The sequence below is a fragment of the Bubalus kerabau genome, chromosome 4 (genome assembly GCF_029407905.1).
Source record: "Bubalus kerabau isolate K-KA32 ecotype Philippines breed swamp buffalo chromosome 4, PCC_UOA_SB_1v2, whole genome shotgun sequence".
Lineage (NCBI taxonomy): Eukaryota > Metazoa > Chordata > Mammalia > Artiodactyla > Bovidae > Bubalus > Bubalus kerabau.
The window spans coordinates 88,734,927-88,752,086 of NC_073627.1; the positions used below are offsets into that span (position 1 = coordinate 88,734,927).

General features: G+C 43.0%; 2 protein-coding genes across 2 annotated transcripts; one reads left to right on the forward strand and one right to left on the reverse strand.

Moving 5' to 3' along the window:
• Positions 1–1,709: 1,709 nt before the first annotated feature.
• On the reverse strand, positions 1,710–4,106 carry LOC129650927 (interferon omega-1-like). The gene is made up of 2 exons (XM_055579700.1): positions 4,002–4,106; positions 1,710–2,075 (listed from the first exon to the last, which is right to left on the reverse strand). The coding sequence occupies exons 1-2, from the start codon at positions 4,104–4,106 to the stop codon at positions 1,710–1,712; spliced, it is 471 nt and encodes a 156-aa protein (XP_055435675.1).
• Positions 4,107–12,247: 8,141 nt separating this feature from the next.
• On the forward strand, positions 12,248–13,336 carry LOC129649937 (interferon beta-3-like). The gene has a single exon (XM_055577927.1). The coding sequence runs from the start codon at positions 12,776–12,778 to the stop codon at positions 13,334–13,336; it is 561 nt and encodes a 186-aa protein (XP_055433902.1). The 5' UTR covers positions 12,248–12,775.
• The last annotated feature ends 3,824 nt before the right edge of the window (positions 13,337–17,160 follow it).

Below are 17,160 nucleotides of genomic sequence, written 5' to 3' on the forward strand. Positions count from 1 at the left end.
GTGTACTCCAAAGTTAAGAGTTCTTAAAATTCATCATCTTGCTGTTTCACTAAGGATCTTCTTACGTGAAACTGTTCTTTTTTCAGACTTCAAGTATATGATACATAAAAGCATGACAATGACTAGGCACTGAGGTGCCCCTGCTCAGATCCACACTGCAGCTCTGTAGTCTTGCCCAGCGCTGTATTCGCACCACCAGCGGAAGTTGTTAGTGTGGTGGAAAAGACAGATAAGATCTAGATGTCACTATAGTAATTATTTTTCCTCACGAATCCCTGTGGAGTGTCCTGGGGATCTGCAGGGCCCACAGACCGCACTTTGAGACCTGCTGGTTTCGTGAATTTCCTGCATCTGCTTTGGTCCGAGTGGCTCTGTAGCTTTAAATTCGCAAGTAATTTCCTTGGTTCTTAAGATAAAATCTAACATCATTCAAAAGTCTATCTCTGGGCCCTTTTCCATATCTCCAGGGTCATGCCATGCTATCCCCTACATGCATGAGTACAGTCTACCGACTTCGGTTTTGTTCACATCTTTAAAAGTACCAGAACCATTCCTGTGCAGGGACACTCTATATGCTATGCTTTGTTTTGTATTATTGGTTTTTTTATTCTGGGAAATTTTGTTCTTCATGAGTTACTTGACAAATTCATACTCATTCTTCAAGTGTCATACTTCAAATTACTTCCCTGGGGAGACTGCTGCTGCTGCTACTGCTAAGTCGTTTAAAGGTGGTCTAAATGAGCTTCCCAGGACACTCACTGCCATCAGCATCTGATACTTCTGTGTAGCCCAGGGCCCAAATGTAAATACCTAATTACCTTCTAACTACTTCTTTCGTGGCAATGTCCTTGCTCCAGTGTGAGCTCTGTAAGGTCAGGGCCTCTGCCTCTCATACTCAAGACTCTCCACAAGGCCAGCAAATAAAGGAACGAACTGCACAACATCTTTCTATATGTAGTTTTACACCATTAGGCCTCGGGGCAAAGATTCAAAAGGAAGAGGAAGAAACATGTCTTCAAATACATTTCATGAGTAAATAAAAGGTACATTTTTATGAAAGAAAATTCTATATTCTTATGGAATATATTGGAGAAGGAAATGGCAACCCACTCCAGTATTCTTGCCTAGAGAACCTCTGGACAGAGGAGCCTGGGGGGCTGCTGTCCATAGGGTCAAATAGAGTCGGACATGACTGAAGGGACTTAGCATGCATAGTATGCATGCATGTAATAAATAGAACATATAAATGCAAGAATCATAAAAGTAAATAAATGACTTCAGTCAGTTCAGTTAGGTCTCCCAGTCGTGTCTGACTCTTTGTGACCCCATGAATCGCAGCACGCCAGGCCTCCCTGTCCATCACCAACTCCCAAAGTTCACTCAGACTCAGTCCATCGATTCAGTGATGCCATCCAGCCATCTCATCCTCTGTCATCCCCTTCTCCAATAAATGAGTTACATTCATACAAAAAGATGTTATTCCATAACATTCAGCCACAGGGCATCAGATATATTTCCTCTAATTCTAAAAGCAGCTGGATATTGATATTCTCAATATTAATGCCAATATCAAATGTCACTCAAACTATTTCATAGCTGAGGCAGAAATCAGAGTTTTGGAAATGACTGAACAATGAAGAGTCTGAGCTAGGACAGGAGTTACTGAGAATCATGTTCCTTCTTACTTCCTGAGTTTTCTTAGGAACTAGTTAACACAGAAAGCGCCTCGTGATTTCCACTCTGACAGTTTCCCAGGCCCAGCCACTATATTCCTTCTCTTTCAGGTAGACATAGATGCCCTGGAAGTACCACTTCATGGCCAGTGTGGGGCCCGTCCTTCCCAGGGCAGAGTCTTCCTCTCCCGACACCAAGCCCCGGCAGGCGTCCAGGTCGTCCAGCTGCTGATGGAGTCCAGTGCGGAGCTGCTCCAGGAGGGTGGTGTCCCAGGCAGCAGAGGAGTGCTCTGTGTGGAAGAGGTTGAAGCTCTGCTGGAGCATCTCATGGAGCACAGAGAAGGCCTGGGCCTCTGGAGCTGGCCGCCACTCACCTGCTCCTGAGGGAATCTGAAGTCTTTCCTGTAGCCCAGACAGAAAAGAGAGAGATTGTGTTTATTTGATTCAAATGTGAAGGCCTCCTGCTTTTCCAAGTCAAGGCTCTGAGGCAGTTCATGGGCTCAGAGGAAGAGATGGGGTTAGAGACCAGCATCATCAGTGTCATCACTGAGGAGATGAAGAACCATTGGTCAGTTCCTCAAGGAAGCATTCCGGTTGAGATGAGCGGTGTGAGCTTTGTTTCATCTTCATTTCATCTAAGGATCTTATGTTGTGTGCCTCTTAAATATTAAGTTCAAAATGTTCATATTCTGAATTTACCCAGATTCATGTACTACCTCATTTTGGGCTTGCCTTTCACTTCAAGAGCCTGGAAATCTGTCATGAGTTTCTGCTCTTCTGTATCTTTACATTGAAATAAAATGCATTCATTAAAAACATAGATATTCTAATTCAATGGAATGCTTATCATCTCAGTAACTTGGAACTAATGATATATTAAGAGCTATTGGATCTTTCTTCCTGATGCTAAGATCAACTTTTAAGGAAACTTTGTTAGACTTCTTTTTTCAAATCTTCTTTTGCTGCCTCTGCATAGTCCTCTTGAAAGACTTGATCAGATGTGAAAAATATCTGAGCTTTATATGCATGGATCTCACCTTATTCTCTTCAGCAGAACTTTTAATTTGTCAATTTTGGTTGTATTTACTCTCCATAACTGAGAAAATTACTAAACATTTATTATGTGCCAATCAAAATGCTGAGCTTGTTACAGAGTCCAAGTTGCTCTGTTTGCAGCAGGGTAAATCAATGAATCCAAGACGAGGTGTTGGGAGCAGGAAAGGACTTTATTCGGGAACTGGCTGACTGAGAAGAGGAAAGGCTAGTGCCTCAAAATAACCATCTTGGGGGGGGTCCTGGGTGTCAGACTCTTTTATGAATCAGAGATGGGGGGAGGTGAGGAAACAAAGTAAAGGACGTTTAATTCCTGAAAAGCTCTCCCAGAACAGCAGGCAAGCCTCAGGTAGGCGGATGTGTTAGTTGCACTTCCTGATAGGCATTTCATGGGTGGTGTGAAATGGAATATCTCGTGTCCTGTCAACAAACAAAGATGTCATATCTATCTGTGATTCTGGCCTTCCCAAATGTGAATTTCTGGGACAAAAAGAATTGAAGTCACAGAAGCAGATCCAGTGTAAATTCAAGATTGACTCTTCCTGGTTACAAACTAAGCCTATACCAAGATGAGGAATCCTCCAAAGTCACTCTCATGAAAGTAAAGTGTAACCACCACTCCTGTCCAAGTGTTCAAGTGGTTAGAATGTCCCTTTTTTAGCTCAGGCCATTGTCCTTGCCATATCCAAGCAACCCACTTTTTTATTAGCTCCTTTTATACGGTTTTCATATTGCTACCTCTTCTTTGACATTTGTATTCCAGTTTGTAAAAGCTGTGCTAATGCTCCTACAATCTTTTCTATTTCCACTTTGAGGTTTATCGCAAAAAAAGGAACAGAAATGTAAATGAATAGAATAGTTAATGTATTTCCTTTACGATTTTTCAAGAGATCAAAACTTTCCATCATTGAACATTCCTAGAAAGTAAAAGGAAGCAGTGAGTGAAGAAGTAACGCACAAAGGTAAAGAGAAAGTAAATGATGTAATGAAAAAACTATAGTGACCTCTGTCCAAATGACAAATGTCACTTAACCACACAAACAGGGATGAAGAGCTCTACAGAGTGACAGATGTCAGACCAGCTTATGTGAAGTGGCTTAGCTGCAGACAGAGCCAGAGGAGGGTAGCAGGCTCTTAGGCACAGTGTTACCTAAAAGGATAGTGGACAGCTTTGCTAACTCCAATTATCTATTTATTTATCTTTATTTGTCTGTTTACATTTCTCACTCTTCGTGGATGGTATTGGATTCTGAGGATGTAATCCTATTAACTCACCCTGAAAGGAGATTGCAGTACAGACTGGATGGTCATTTTATTCAGATCTGAGAGGTCAGCTGTTAGCTGGAAGCTACTAGATGTAGTGTTTGGACAGCACATCATGTTCACACAAGAGATGAGATTAGACGTTATAATGTTGACCAGTGAGCTGAGCATTAAGGGAAGGGAAGCAGGCCATCTCAGGGAAATTGTATCCAGTTTCCATAGTTGGATGTGTGAATTTTGTGCCTCATGGGAACAGTTAACAGATACTGAAATCTTATGTGTCCAAGCATTGTCAGAAGTACGTTACGTCCTACAATCTTCAGAAAAATCCAGAGAAACTTTTATGATTATCAGTTCCATATAAGAGGAGAAAACCCTAGTGCTGAAGGTCACATAGGCAGTGCAGGCTGGAGCTCTGACATCAACCCAGGAGTCTTGCCCCCATGTCCGCTGTCTCATGCACCGGACTGAGCTGTCTGCTCTGACAACGTGCTTCCTATTTTAAAGGAACACTTAGTAAGGTCTTCCTTTCCAGTTCCTATTCTTCATTGTCACAAAAGTGCCATTCGCTCATTCCAGGGACATGACAATCATTAGATGAGAGCTGAGTACACAGTTCCCTTTGCACCTGGTAAGTTCCAATCCTGTATTTCAAGTGGTGTTCTGTTGAGATCTACAGAGGAGCCTGGCAGATTATGGCAACTACACAACAACTCTGAGAGTCTCTGCTTCCACCTGAGATAGTATTTTGAGAAATTATCCAGAAAGTTAAAAAATCCATTTAAATTTACTCTTACTCTCTTTGTTTTCAGAAGATTATCATTTTCTGTAACAGTCTTCAAATACTAGGTCTACTCAAACTTTGGTGTGTATAGTTCTCTTAGAACTACTTCTGGGACAGAGCTGAAGCTCCAATACTTCAGGTGCCTGATGGGAAGAGCCCAGTCACTGGAAAAGACCCTGATGCTGGGAAAGATTGAAGGCAGGATGAGAAGGGGTCATCAGAGGATGAGATGCTTTGATTGCATTGGATCGACTCAATGAACATGAATTTTAACAACCTCTGAGAGATAGAGAAGGGCAGGGAAGCCTGGCGTGCTATAGTCCATGGGATCAAAGAGAGTAGACACGTCTTAGTGACGAACAACAATGGGACAGAGACCCCTCGGTGCACTTCCTCTGGGACAGACACCCTCCTGGATTCTCCACATGTGCCATTACTGCCTTTAGGGAGCTTACAATCTATCAGGGCAGTCAAATGTTACATAATTAGAGGGATTACTTAGTTCACTTCCTAGTGAAATATTTAAGCAGATGAGATTATCTGTACTATCTCACAAAGACTGAAGCAAAGTATCCTGTCAAATATTGTAGTGGTAGAGGAGAAAGAGAAATAAACACAGGCAAACATGAATGTTTTAGGACAACCAGCATCTTAAAAAGTGACTTGTGGATTACAGTTGCAAAATAACTCATTTTTAACAAATGATATTAGTGATATTGTTCCCTATAATGTCTGAGGAAGCTTAAGGCCTACTCAGGTGATACCGTAAAGGTACAATCACAACTGAAATTTTTTAAAGAAGGGAGAAAAGGGTAAATGAGGAAAACACGAGAAAAATCAAAAGCTTCTCTTAACAGCTCTTTTCATACTGAGCATTTCTTAGTCACCTGGAAAAGCCACCTTTTGTATGAATATTTCGTCCTTCTCTGACATTGACCAGACTCTTCTCCCAGGAACAACTAAGGAGGTCTAAAAAGCATAATATACGGCTGTGTAGCTATCAACCACAGTGGCACGCATGATTTGATGTTTCCCACCTAGGCACTCATGGTAAAAATTAGCACGTGTATAGATTTCATTACAAAGAGTAGAAAAAGAAAGGAAAGGGCAAACTGTGGAAAAACCTAGAAAATGAAAGTTTCTCTACTCACTCTTTAAGAGCCACCCATCACCCCAAGCCCTCAACCTTGCCTAGACCTCCCCTGCAGGCAGTCCTGCGAGCCCCCAGTGTCCCAGTGGCCCTCCCCGTCTCGGTGCTGCTGGCCCTGGTGATGCTCTGTTCCAGCCCCATGTGCTCCCTGGGCTGTGAGCTGCCTGTGAGCCACGGCAATCTGGAAAGCTTCACACGTTGGAGTCAGATGGAGAGAGTGCCCGTTGTGTCCTGTCTGAGGGACAGGACTGACTTCAGATAGCCTCAGACCCTGGTGCACGGGACCAGGCTTGAGAAGACAGAAGCCACAGCTGTTGTGCACGAGTTGCTCCAGCAGACCTTCCAGCTCTTCAGCACCACGGGCTCTTCTGCAGGTCGGGACGAGAGCCTCCTGGACAGATTCCTTGTGGGACTTGATCAGCGGCTGGAGGACCTGGACACGTGACTGAGGGAAAGAAGGACACCGGAACAGTCACCTCTAGGGAGTGAGAACTCCAGATTGGCTGTGAAGTGTTACTTCCAGCGAATCAGTGTGTATCTCAAAGAGAAAGAATACAGCCACTGTGCCTGGGAGGTTGTCAGCGTGGAAATCAGAAGGTGCTTGGTCTTTGCCTGCAAGCTCATCGGAAAACTCAGGAAATAAAGAAGGCGTTGAATATGAAAACAGTTCATCTGGTCAACTAAATGGCTATTTTCTATGACTCAAAGTGCAACCTTTAACTCTAGTTTTCTGTCAGATGACATATAAGTAATAGCTAATATATGGGATTATTTAAATGTATGTTAAAGGTTTTGTTACCATAACTTTTCAAAACAGATTTAAGAATCCATTTTCCATATCTTAAAAAGTTGTAATATTTATTTATTTATTTAAATTATCAGAAATATTTACGCCGTTAATAGCATTTAAACTTTATCATTCACATTTGCTTTGTATGTATTTTGTATAAGACTACTCTTGTTTTTCAGTAGAGAAAAAAAGTAATTTGAAAAAACAAATTGACTAGCACACACCTTTGAATAAAATCTAACCCAAAGTCTGATCCTACAAGATAAACCTATACTGAAGTCACCTGAATAAAAAGGGAATGGGGTTACCCACCTAGGGTCATAGAGGGAACAATGGAGAATGTGAGGAGGGATGAATGTGATTCTTGAGACATAGATCAGAGGTGGGAGGGAGATGAGTGGAGAAAAGCCCAGGTCATGGACACAGTTTCCTGCTTGGGGCCTGTAAGAATCGGAGCGCCTTCAAGGATTAGTGGAGAACCACATGCATCATGCAGAGAAGGCACTGGCGACCCACTCCAGGACTCTTGCCTGGGAAATCCCAGGAATGGGGGAGCCTGGTAGGTGCAGTCCATGGGGTCTCTAGGAGTTGGACTTGACTGAGTGACTTCACTTTCCCTTTTCATTTTCATGCATTGGAGAAGGAAATGGCAACCCACTCCATTGTTCTGCCTGAAGAATCCCAGTGACGGGGGAGCCTAGTGGCCTGCCGTGTATGGGGTCGCACGGAGTCAGACACGACTGAAGCAACTTAGCAGCAGCAGCACATACATCATGGGAGGTCAATCTGCATATGTGGAATCTAGGATCCTGGAGTAGGATGTGGAAGGGAGAGTAAGTTTTCTACACTTGGTCACTCCTGAGAAAAGAGTCTTCCTAAATTGTTCAAATGGAGGCAAGAAGAACAAGGCAGCCTGGGGATTGCAGAGACAGCTAAGAGATGTGAGAACCAGTAGCTGCCATGATAAATGTGACTCTAAAGAAGTAAAGGGGGTTTCTTAAGCTTATTTGTATATATTAAACACACATGTCATCCATAAACTTTTAAATAACTCATACAAAGGAAAGCCTACCCTTGACTTCTAGGAGGATGCACCCAAATCCTATACTGTTAACAATTTAATGGGTATCCTTCTAGACATTTTCATATGTTGTTAATAAATCTATACATACAGACATACTAATGTATATCACTAAATATCCATTTTTCATATACTTCAGTTTCTCATTTATTTATATTTCCTTGCAAATAGATATTTGAGATTTTTCTTCATTTATACATCAAAATAGATTGCCTAGTTAGAAATTGCTGCATTATGTCTTAACTGCAAAACTAAGATAATCATAAAGGCTTATCTTGAAAGTGTGGTAAGATTTATTGCCTTAATTTATAGCACAGTCTCAGAATGGTACCAGACACTTCCTAAGTGCCCTTGACCTACTAACTCTTTGGGTTTGAATCTGCTTAGAAGATTATTTCCTGATGTTCTGGGTCTGTACTCAGGAAGATGAGGCAGTTCGCAGAGAGCTGGTCAGAGACAGATTCCTGCAGCTCACCCACCACTCAGTGAGAGGAGAAATAGCCATTCACTGGGATGACGAGGCCAAGCCTGTTGCAACAATACCCAGAGCTCTAGACGGAAACATTCCTACCTGGCACACAGGCCAGCTGTCTACAAGGACTCACCCCCACCCTCACTGGATTCTTTGTTTTCCCTGGACTTTAGGAGCTCAGAGTTTCAGCCAGGAAGACACAGGTGTCTGGCAGGCAGTCAGGATGATCCTCTGCTCTTTGCACTCAACTCAGGCAGGAGGCCAGGCCAGAGGGGATTCCCAGGCTGGATCCTAAAATTCCTTTTGGCAGCTTGCATTTAGTTTCCTTTTCACTTGTTGCATCAACTTCATTGCTATTTTTGCCTTCTGGGGTTCATTACGCAATCTCTGATGATGTAACAAAATTCAAGTCACTTGTTGGTTTTGAGTATGCAGATGGCCTTGCTTTGGGCTGTTTCACTTTAAGGAAGATTCAGAAACTGCCTCAGAGACAGGAAACTAACCCATAACCTACACAGTGGGACTTGCTCACGTGTCAGCAGAGAGCCTCTGAGGCTTGTTCAGCAGCTGCAGCCAATGTATTGTCCCTTTTAACCGTTTCTCAACCTTGGGTTAGCCTGACTCACTGCACCCCTGATAGTGATTCTGAGGATTAAAGTCCAGCTCAGAGAACGGCCTGGGATCTGAAGTAAACGCAGGCTTGATGCAGACCGGCAGGTTCTGAAAGGGCAGGTCTGAGTGTCCAGCAGCAGCAGGTCCTGGCAGCAAACAGTGAAAACAAGGCCTGGGCTGCTCCTGCCTGTTCCTGGGCCATCGACCCTCTGATGGGCGCATTCTGAGAGTGACAGTGTGGGATCCTCTGGTTGGGTATGTTCTGGAGGAGTTAGGAGAGCTAGGCAGAGAGGCCTTCAGCGGAGTACCTAGTTCCAGCTGCATCCTGAAGTGAGCTAGAAAAAAAGTGCACAATGAGTCTATCCAAGGCCTGTGACAAGATGTCCAGGGTGTGAGAAAGGGGAAGAGAGAAGACTGCAACCAAGGGCACTTAGATCTCTCTGCATATTGTCCCTCTCCACACCAGGTGGGAGGCCTGAGGACGGGCTCTGGGCCCACCACCAGGTGTTGGCTGTGAGCACAGGGCAACCCCAGCCTGGGCAGAGTCAGCCTCAGGTGCTGAGAGAGGGCGGGAGCAGGGCCGCAGCTGGAAGGTGGGAAGACATGCTCTTCCCTCAAGTTGGAGACAGACTCTCCATTGTGGTCCTGAAGCTTCACAGGCGCTCTCTAGGTTGCTGAGCAAAATGTCTCCAGTTAGACTGGCCTATTTTTAAATTTTTATACATTTATACAAATGGTTTGGTTTTCTTTTGAGTTGAGTTTCTCTTACTACTATGTTTGTGCATTTATTGTGCTTCTTACATCTTGTTATTAACAACCCTATTATAAGCATAGACATCAACTTATTTATTTATGCCATTGTAAGGGATTTTATGTCATTTCATGTTTGGTACTGTTATCAATAGTGCTGGTATAAGTATTCTTTACTTATATCCTGATGCATATTCACTTGATTTTTTTCCCAGGCTGATTGCTGCAGTTACTAGATCATAGGCTATGCATATTTCAACTATGCTACAAAATGTTTTTAATTTACAATTTATACACCAAATAGCAGTTGCTCTATATGAACATCACCCTTGACATTGTCAATCCTTTAAAATTTTTATTTGCAGACAATATACATTTAAACATTTGAAAATCCAACCAAATACTTTTAGATATAGCATTTGTAACTTAGCCAGATTAAAAACCAAAATTATTTTGTTATGTGTTTGTGTATGAAAATGCAAGGAAAACCCAGTCCATTAAAAAGTAGAAAATAATGAAAAAACTGTTTCATTCATTCTTGCAACAACAGTAAATAATAAATATGTTGGGGAAAAAAAAAACCCCAGAAAGAATGTGAAAAATTTACAATCCAGCCATTAGTTAAAGTTTATTGAGAGACATTTTAAAAAGAGTCCAATACGTTGGCAGCATTTGCTTCTTTTGTTTATGAAATGATTAAGAAACATTTCTAAATAAATATTTAGTCATTGAATGACAGTGTGCATCTCAGTAGGAGGTGGCCTTGGCAGTCTCCTATTGTAGACTCTGTATTCCCTTCTCACTGATGCTGACCACCTCATCACATGCTTACATGTCTTTTGCTCTCTCAGAAAAGAGTTACTTGAACAAGTTGCTTAATCTTTATTGATGATCAAGATTGAAAACAAAAGACAATCTGAATGTAACAGAAAGCTTCCATTTTTCATTAGTTTCTGGCCATCTAATTTGAATCAAATTTCAATTATAGCCTTGTACTTAGAGGCCAAAAGTGAAGGTAATTGGGCCTGTCAATGCTACACTCAAAAGGATTAAAGTCTCGGACTTCCCTGGTGGGCCAGTGTTTAAGAATCCACCTGCGAATACAGGGGACATGGGTTCCATCCCCGGCCAGGGAGAATTACATGTGCTGTGAGGCAATTAAGCCTGTGCACCCCAACTACTGAACCGGTGCCCTAGAGTCTGTGCTCTGCAGCCAGAGAAAGCTCCACAGTGAGAAGCCTGAGCACCTCAACTAGAGATCAGCCCACGCTTGCTCCCACTAGAGAAAGCCCACCTGCTGCAACAAAGAGCCAGTCCAGTCATACATTAATTAATTAAAAATTACCTAGTCTACACTTTATTAAGAACTCCTTAATGCCTCTCCCCCACCCCTACCCACCCCCACCCCCACCCCCACACACACACACTCTGATTGGAGCAACTTTTTATTTATTTTCTTATTTTTGGTTCTGAGACTTGTGGGATCTTAGTTCTCTGACCAGGGATTGAACTCGGGCCTGCTGCCCTGAAAGCATGGAGTCCCAACCACTAGATCTCCAGGGAATTCCCAGATCTCCTTCGTTTTTTACCTAATGTTCTTTTTCTGTTCTGGAATGTCATTTAGGATGCTCCATTACCTTTAATTGCCACGTCTTCTTAGGCACCTCTGGCTATGACAGTTTCTCAGTAGTAGACATTTTATGTTATTGTCAATGGTATCATTTTTAAATGTCATTTTCCATCTTTAAGCTTATATAAAACGAAGTGGTTGATTTTTAACATTGATCTTGATTTCCTACTGCTCCCTCCATCTTGAGCTGTGTTGGTCACCATGGAGCCGACAACCCCATGTGGCCCACTGAGCGCTTGCCTAGTCCAGCCTGAGCTGTACTGTGACTAACAGCATATACTGTATTTTGAAGGCACTATGAAAAAGAAGAATGTAACTGTCTCACTACTAATTTCGTATTGTTTTATGGTGAAATGATAACATTTAGATATATTGTTAAATAAAATATACTGTTCAAATTAACTTTTTTCTTTTCACCCTTTTGATGTGGCCTCCAGAAAAATTTAAATTGCACATTCATATAAAAAGAAGTGGTCTTTTAATTTCCTAGCTGCAGTCACCATCTGCACTGGTTTTGGAGCCCCAGCAAATAAAGTCTGTCATTGTTTCCATTGTTTCCCCATCTATTTACCATGAAGTGATAATGAGTTTGAACACACTCCGGGAGGTACTGAAGGACAGGGAAGCCTGGCATTCTGCCTTCCATGGGGTTGCAAAAAGTCGGACCTGACCTAGCGACTGAAAAACAACAACAAGGTTGATAAAGTTATGTGATGTCTTGCTCCTTATGGCTAAGGCCTCCAAAAAAATTCAGAACAACTTAGTTTAACAGCATTCTATGTTGTTTTCTATATACATTATTTTTTATTTTATTTAAATATATGTATTTTTAGTTGAATGATAATTGCTTTACAATATTGTGTTGGTTTCTGCCATATATCAACATGAATCATCCATAGGTATACGAATATCCCCTCCCTCTGGAACCTCCCTGACCCCACCCCCGCCTCTAGGAACATCACTCTATTTTAGATAGAAAAAAATAGGTATCTTTTTTAAAATCACAAACTGCAAGTATTATTGTTTGGTAATAGCAGATTTCTGAATTAAACCTAATTCTTATGAAAAAGAAAACTCTTACAAACAAGGCCCCCTCTCCCCAAATCTCATAATATGAAAAGAAAAAAAGAACAATCTTTTTGAAATGAAAGGATCCTGTAATAATCTAGTTTAAAAGATTTGGCTTATATTTTTCTTTAAGATTCAGCAATTCATTGAAATTTTAAAAAACATTAGAAATTCTCGGTTTCTAGATCTTTTTTCCCCATGGTATATATAAATTAAAATAGCAAGGAGCTTAAAGAAAAGAGTTTGAGAGGCAACTAATAATTTAAATGACATGGGAAAAATGAAAGGGAGAACTGAAAGTGGGAAATTCCTCTCAAATAGAAAGAATGAAGGGCCATGCTGTATAAGTAGCCCACACTCAAGGACGAAGGACATTCACTCTGCAAACCCTTGAAGACTCAGCTTCAGCACCTACTAGCAGAACAGGTAGCCCTGTGCCTGATTTCATCATGACCTACCGGTGCCTCCTCCCCATGGTTCTCCTGCTGTGTTTCTCCACCACAGCTCTTTCCAGGAGCTACAGCTTGCTTCGATTCCAACAAAGTCAGAGCCTTGCAAAGTGTCAGAAACTCCTGGGGCAGTTACCTTCAACTCCTCATCATTGCCTCGAGTTCAGGATGGACTTCCAGATGCCTGAGGAGATGAACCAAGCACAGCAGTTCCAGAAGGAAGATGCCATATTGGTCATGTATGAGATGCTCCAGAAGATCTTCAATATTCTCACCAGAGACTTCTCCAGCACTGGCTGGTCTGAGACCATCATCGAGGACCTCCTTGCGGAACTCTATGGGCAGATGAAACGTCTGCAGCCAATCCAGAAGGAAATAATGCAGAAGCAAAACTCCACTATGGGAGACACGACCGTTCCCCACCTAGGGAAATATTACTTCAACCTCGTGCAGTACCTGGAGTCCAAGGAGTACAACAGGTGTGCCTGGACAGCCGTGCAAGTGCAAATACTCACCAACTTTTCTTTCCTGATGGGACTAACAGGTTGCCTCCGTGACTGAACATCTCCCACCTGTGGCTCTGGGAAGGGACAATGTGACTTTGAGGTGAGACTCTTCAGCCAGCAGAGGCCCTTGAAGTAACTGACAACGCAATGCACTGGATCTCAATGGACAGTTAAAGACTAAGCTGTTTTTAAATTGATTTATGCATTATTTATTTATTTAAACTTTTGTATGAGAAATAAATTATTTATGAAACAAAAGTCAACGTGGCAGTTTCAATGTCAACTTGATTTATGTGACAACACATATTAAAAATTGCAGAGCACCCTGGAGACATTCATTGCAAATCAAGCCTGCAGAGTAGTCGAGTTTCTGGCCCTGCCTTTGAGGCATTTAAAATACAAGGAAGCTGTGTGGAATGTCCAAGTTCTATGCATGCTCTTCATGTACCCATACAGTCTACCTGCGCTTGTCTTGTTCACTTCTTTAAATGTACCAGATAGCTCATGCCGGAGGGCCCCTCTATATGATGTGGGGGTTCTTTCCTCTCTCTTTTTTTTTCAATTCGGGGAAAATGTAAACCACGTTACATTTGAGAGTCTTTATGTAAGTAAGTAAGTAAGCCATCTTTATGCCAAAAAAATTTGGGCAAATGCCACTTAATTTATAAAATTCTTACTCAAGTAAATGAAAAATTCAGACCTTCTAAATGTTCTCAGTTGCTTGTACACTCCAACCCTTATTTCCAACAACGTAGTCCTCACAAAGAGGTTTCAGGAACATGAGTCGAATTACTTAAGACTGTCTTTGGGGTCATTAGAAATTGTAAAAAATGCTAAGTCACTCGATTAAAAGTAAGTGAAAAGTCATCTTGAAAATATTAAGTTTACATCCATCCATGAAAGATAGAAAAGTAAAATGATATTAAATACTTGTTTTAGTACACAGAAAATATAGTTTAAATAAAGTTTAATAAAATGCTACTGTTATATACAAAATATATTTTAATATTCTATGCTTAGTATTTAAAATACTTTCTATAAAGTTATTATAAAATTGGAAACGTGAGATATTTCATTTAAAATAAGTATATAATTCAATATAAAATTAATTCAAAAAAATCAAGTGCTGTGCTTTCTAAAATATTCCTAGTTTTCAGCTATTCAACACTTACTCCCCCCACTTCAAGGCCGAATCCTTGAAAGACCCTGAAAATTCCAGAGCATTCCAGGGGCGCACAGTTCTTTGGTCCCTGACCCAGGTGGTAGCCGCGTTCCGTCTCACCCCCAGAAAGTCCCCCAAACCGTCCCATGGTTATTTGTCCCCTGGCCACCGCCGAGTTCTCCTCTGTCTGCAACGCACTCCCAGGGTCCCACAGCCAGTCTCGTCGCCTTGGCTGTTTCTCACGTTGTCCAAAATGGCTCCAAGCCTATAGTCTCACTGACTCCACCTGGCTCCGCTTTGTGCGCAAGGTCCTCCCATCGTCCCATCTCTCACACTCTCACCCCCACCGCCGGGTTTTCTTGGTCCACACCGCGGTGCCACCGCCCCAAGCCCATTGTCTCCTCACCTACGCGCGCTTTCACTTTGTCCGCAAAGCCGTCCCATCAACTCGAAGCCAAAAGCCTCAGCGCTGCCACCGTGTTTCATTTTGTGCCCAACGCCTTTCCGTCTTGCCACAGCGAATAGTCTCGTCGCCACTTCCAGGTTGCCCTGTGTGGACCACACCCATCCATCGTCTGGTAGTCTCATCCCTCAGCCGGGTTTAACTTTGTCGCAAAGCTGTCCAATCGTCCCACCGTCAGTAGTTTTTCGCCACCGTCACGTTTCACTTTGTCCGCAACGCGGACTCAGCGTCTCAAAGCCAAGTAGATTCCCCAGTATGAGAAACGCCCTCCCATCACCCCATAGCCAATAGTCTCCTCGCTTCCGCTGTGCTTCTCTTTGAGCACCAAGCCCGCCCATCGTCGGACAGCGAATAATCTTAGCCACCGCGGCATCTAAAGTGAGCGCAACACCGCCCCCAGTGCCCCACAGCCTCTGGTCTCATGGAGACATCGGCTTTCACTCTGTCCGCAACACTTTGCAACCGTCTGATCTGCAACAGCCTCACCCTCCCGCCACCCCCGCCGGATTTCACGTGGTGCAGGACTCTGTCCCAGCGTCCTCTCGCCAATATTCTCATCGCCTCCGCTGTGTTACACTTGCCTCAAGCCCTCCGACTTCTCAGCGCCTCATCTCGCTCAGAACCCCCGCCTTGGGGGTTCTTTTCTTCAAACACGGCCAGTTCGGGTTGACGTATGGAAAGAAAGCCCACTACTCAGGCGATCTTTCCGAACATGCAATATTCTGGCTCCCTACTCAGGACAGCGGAAACCAGCTCTTTTCCATCAAAGGGCTAATGATATGCGCACCCTTGAATCAGTGCTCCTATAAAAAGCTCTGTGGAAACTGCGTTCTGTCTCTCCCACACCACCACGAGAGTCATCTGCTAACTCTCAAGACTGCAATTCGAAAGCTAAAACGATGGAACCACAGCGTGCGCGCTCTCGCGGTCGCCAGGAGAAGCAGGAGGTCTGCGGTTCCATCTCAGCGCTCTTTGCTCATCGTTTCGCGGTGCCCGCGCCCCCCCCTGCGGGCCATATTCAGAATCACTGACATTTTCTATGGCCCCCATCCCCTTGCTGGTGGAAGGAGTGATGCTCTGCTGCATCCCTGCTTGCTCTCTTCGCTGGACTGGGATCCACTGCCAGAAAGACAAGGTAATGTTCAAACACTTGAAATAGATGTAAAGGATCCGCCATCAGTCGCGCCTAAAGGACAAAGCCCGGATCAGAGTCTAAAACAACTGGAGCAGATGGAAGGAGACATTCTGTGCTGTTCTCATTGGAACTTGGTGCCCCTGAGTATTTCCATGGCATCCATCTTTACCTCAGGGAGCTGGAATACAGCCACTTTGCCTGAGACGCTGTCACAGTGGAAATTAAAAGTGCTTTTCCCTCATGTAAGAATCCTCAAAGAAATTGCAACAATGAAGATCTTTATATTTGAACTCTCGCTAATGAATTCCATTTCGTTTCTTCCTGTTCTAAAGCAATTGCAGCTCGTATTTCCTCAGGCACTGAAAACGGAAATGAAAATCATGATTTTTCAGAAACAGGTGTGGAAAGCAGAAGAGAATGTCTTTTCTTCTATAAAGATCTTTTGATCATCCTTTAAAAGATCTCTTGATGTCTGCGGGACTAGTATTTTCCATGCTCAGAGTTCAGAGTTTCTTTCTCATGGCCAGGTCTTCAGGATCCTGTTCTTAAAAATCTTTCTAGTTAATTCTAGGTGCTATAGAGATAAAGAATAAACTGTGAGGATTTTCATCATAATAGAAACTTATCTTTTCTTCCTGAAGAGCACCTTCCGGATCAGGTGAGTCTTCTGGTTTGCTCACATTCAAAGGGTGATTCAGGGACATGAGTACCTTCTGTTTTGTGGCTTTTTCCATCATCAATATGTGACTCCACGTTTGTCTGTGGTACTTGGATCTAGTACACCCGGCAGTAAAGGGATGAAGTCTGGTGGCTCACAGGGGATGTTTCCAAGCGCCAGGACTATACAGGGTGAGAGCACTTCCTCTCACGTTCCATGGCCTGGATTTGTCCTCATGGGAATCTCATTGCAAGCAAGTTGGGAAACTATTGGGTGATGAATGGATGAAGAGATAAGTTCAGGGTGCTGACTTTCAAAAATGCACAACATGATAGTTGAAAGTTAAGTGTCTCGGGGGCAAAATGAGGACTGCAGCCCAGGAGACAGCGCATCAGATAGCTCTGAGAAGCTGTTCCAAAGACACACAGAGGGATATATGTGATTTTGGTGAAGGGGCAATA

Coding starts and splice junctions, on each gene's coding strand:
- LOC129649937 (XM_055577927.1), top strand. CDS start 12,776: ATGACCTACCGGTGCCTCCTCCCCATGGTTCTCCTGCTGTGTTTCTCC.
- LOC129650927 (XM_055579700.1), bottom strand. CDS start 4,106: ATGATGTGCTGTCCAAACACTACATCTAGTAGCTTCCAGCTAACAGCT. Junction 2,076..4,001: donor TACTGCAATCTCCTTTCAGG/GTGAGTTAATAG, acceptor TCTGGGCTACAG/GAAAGACTTCAGATTCCCTC.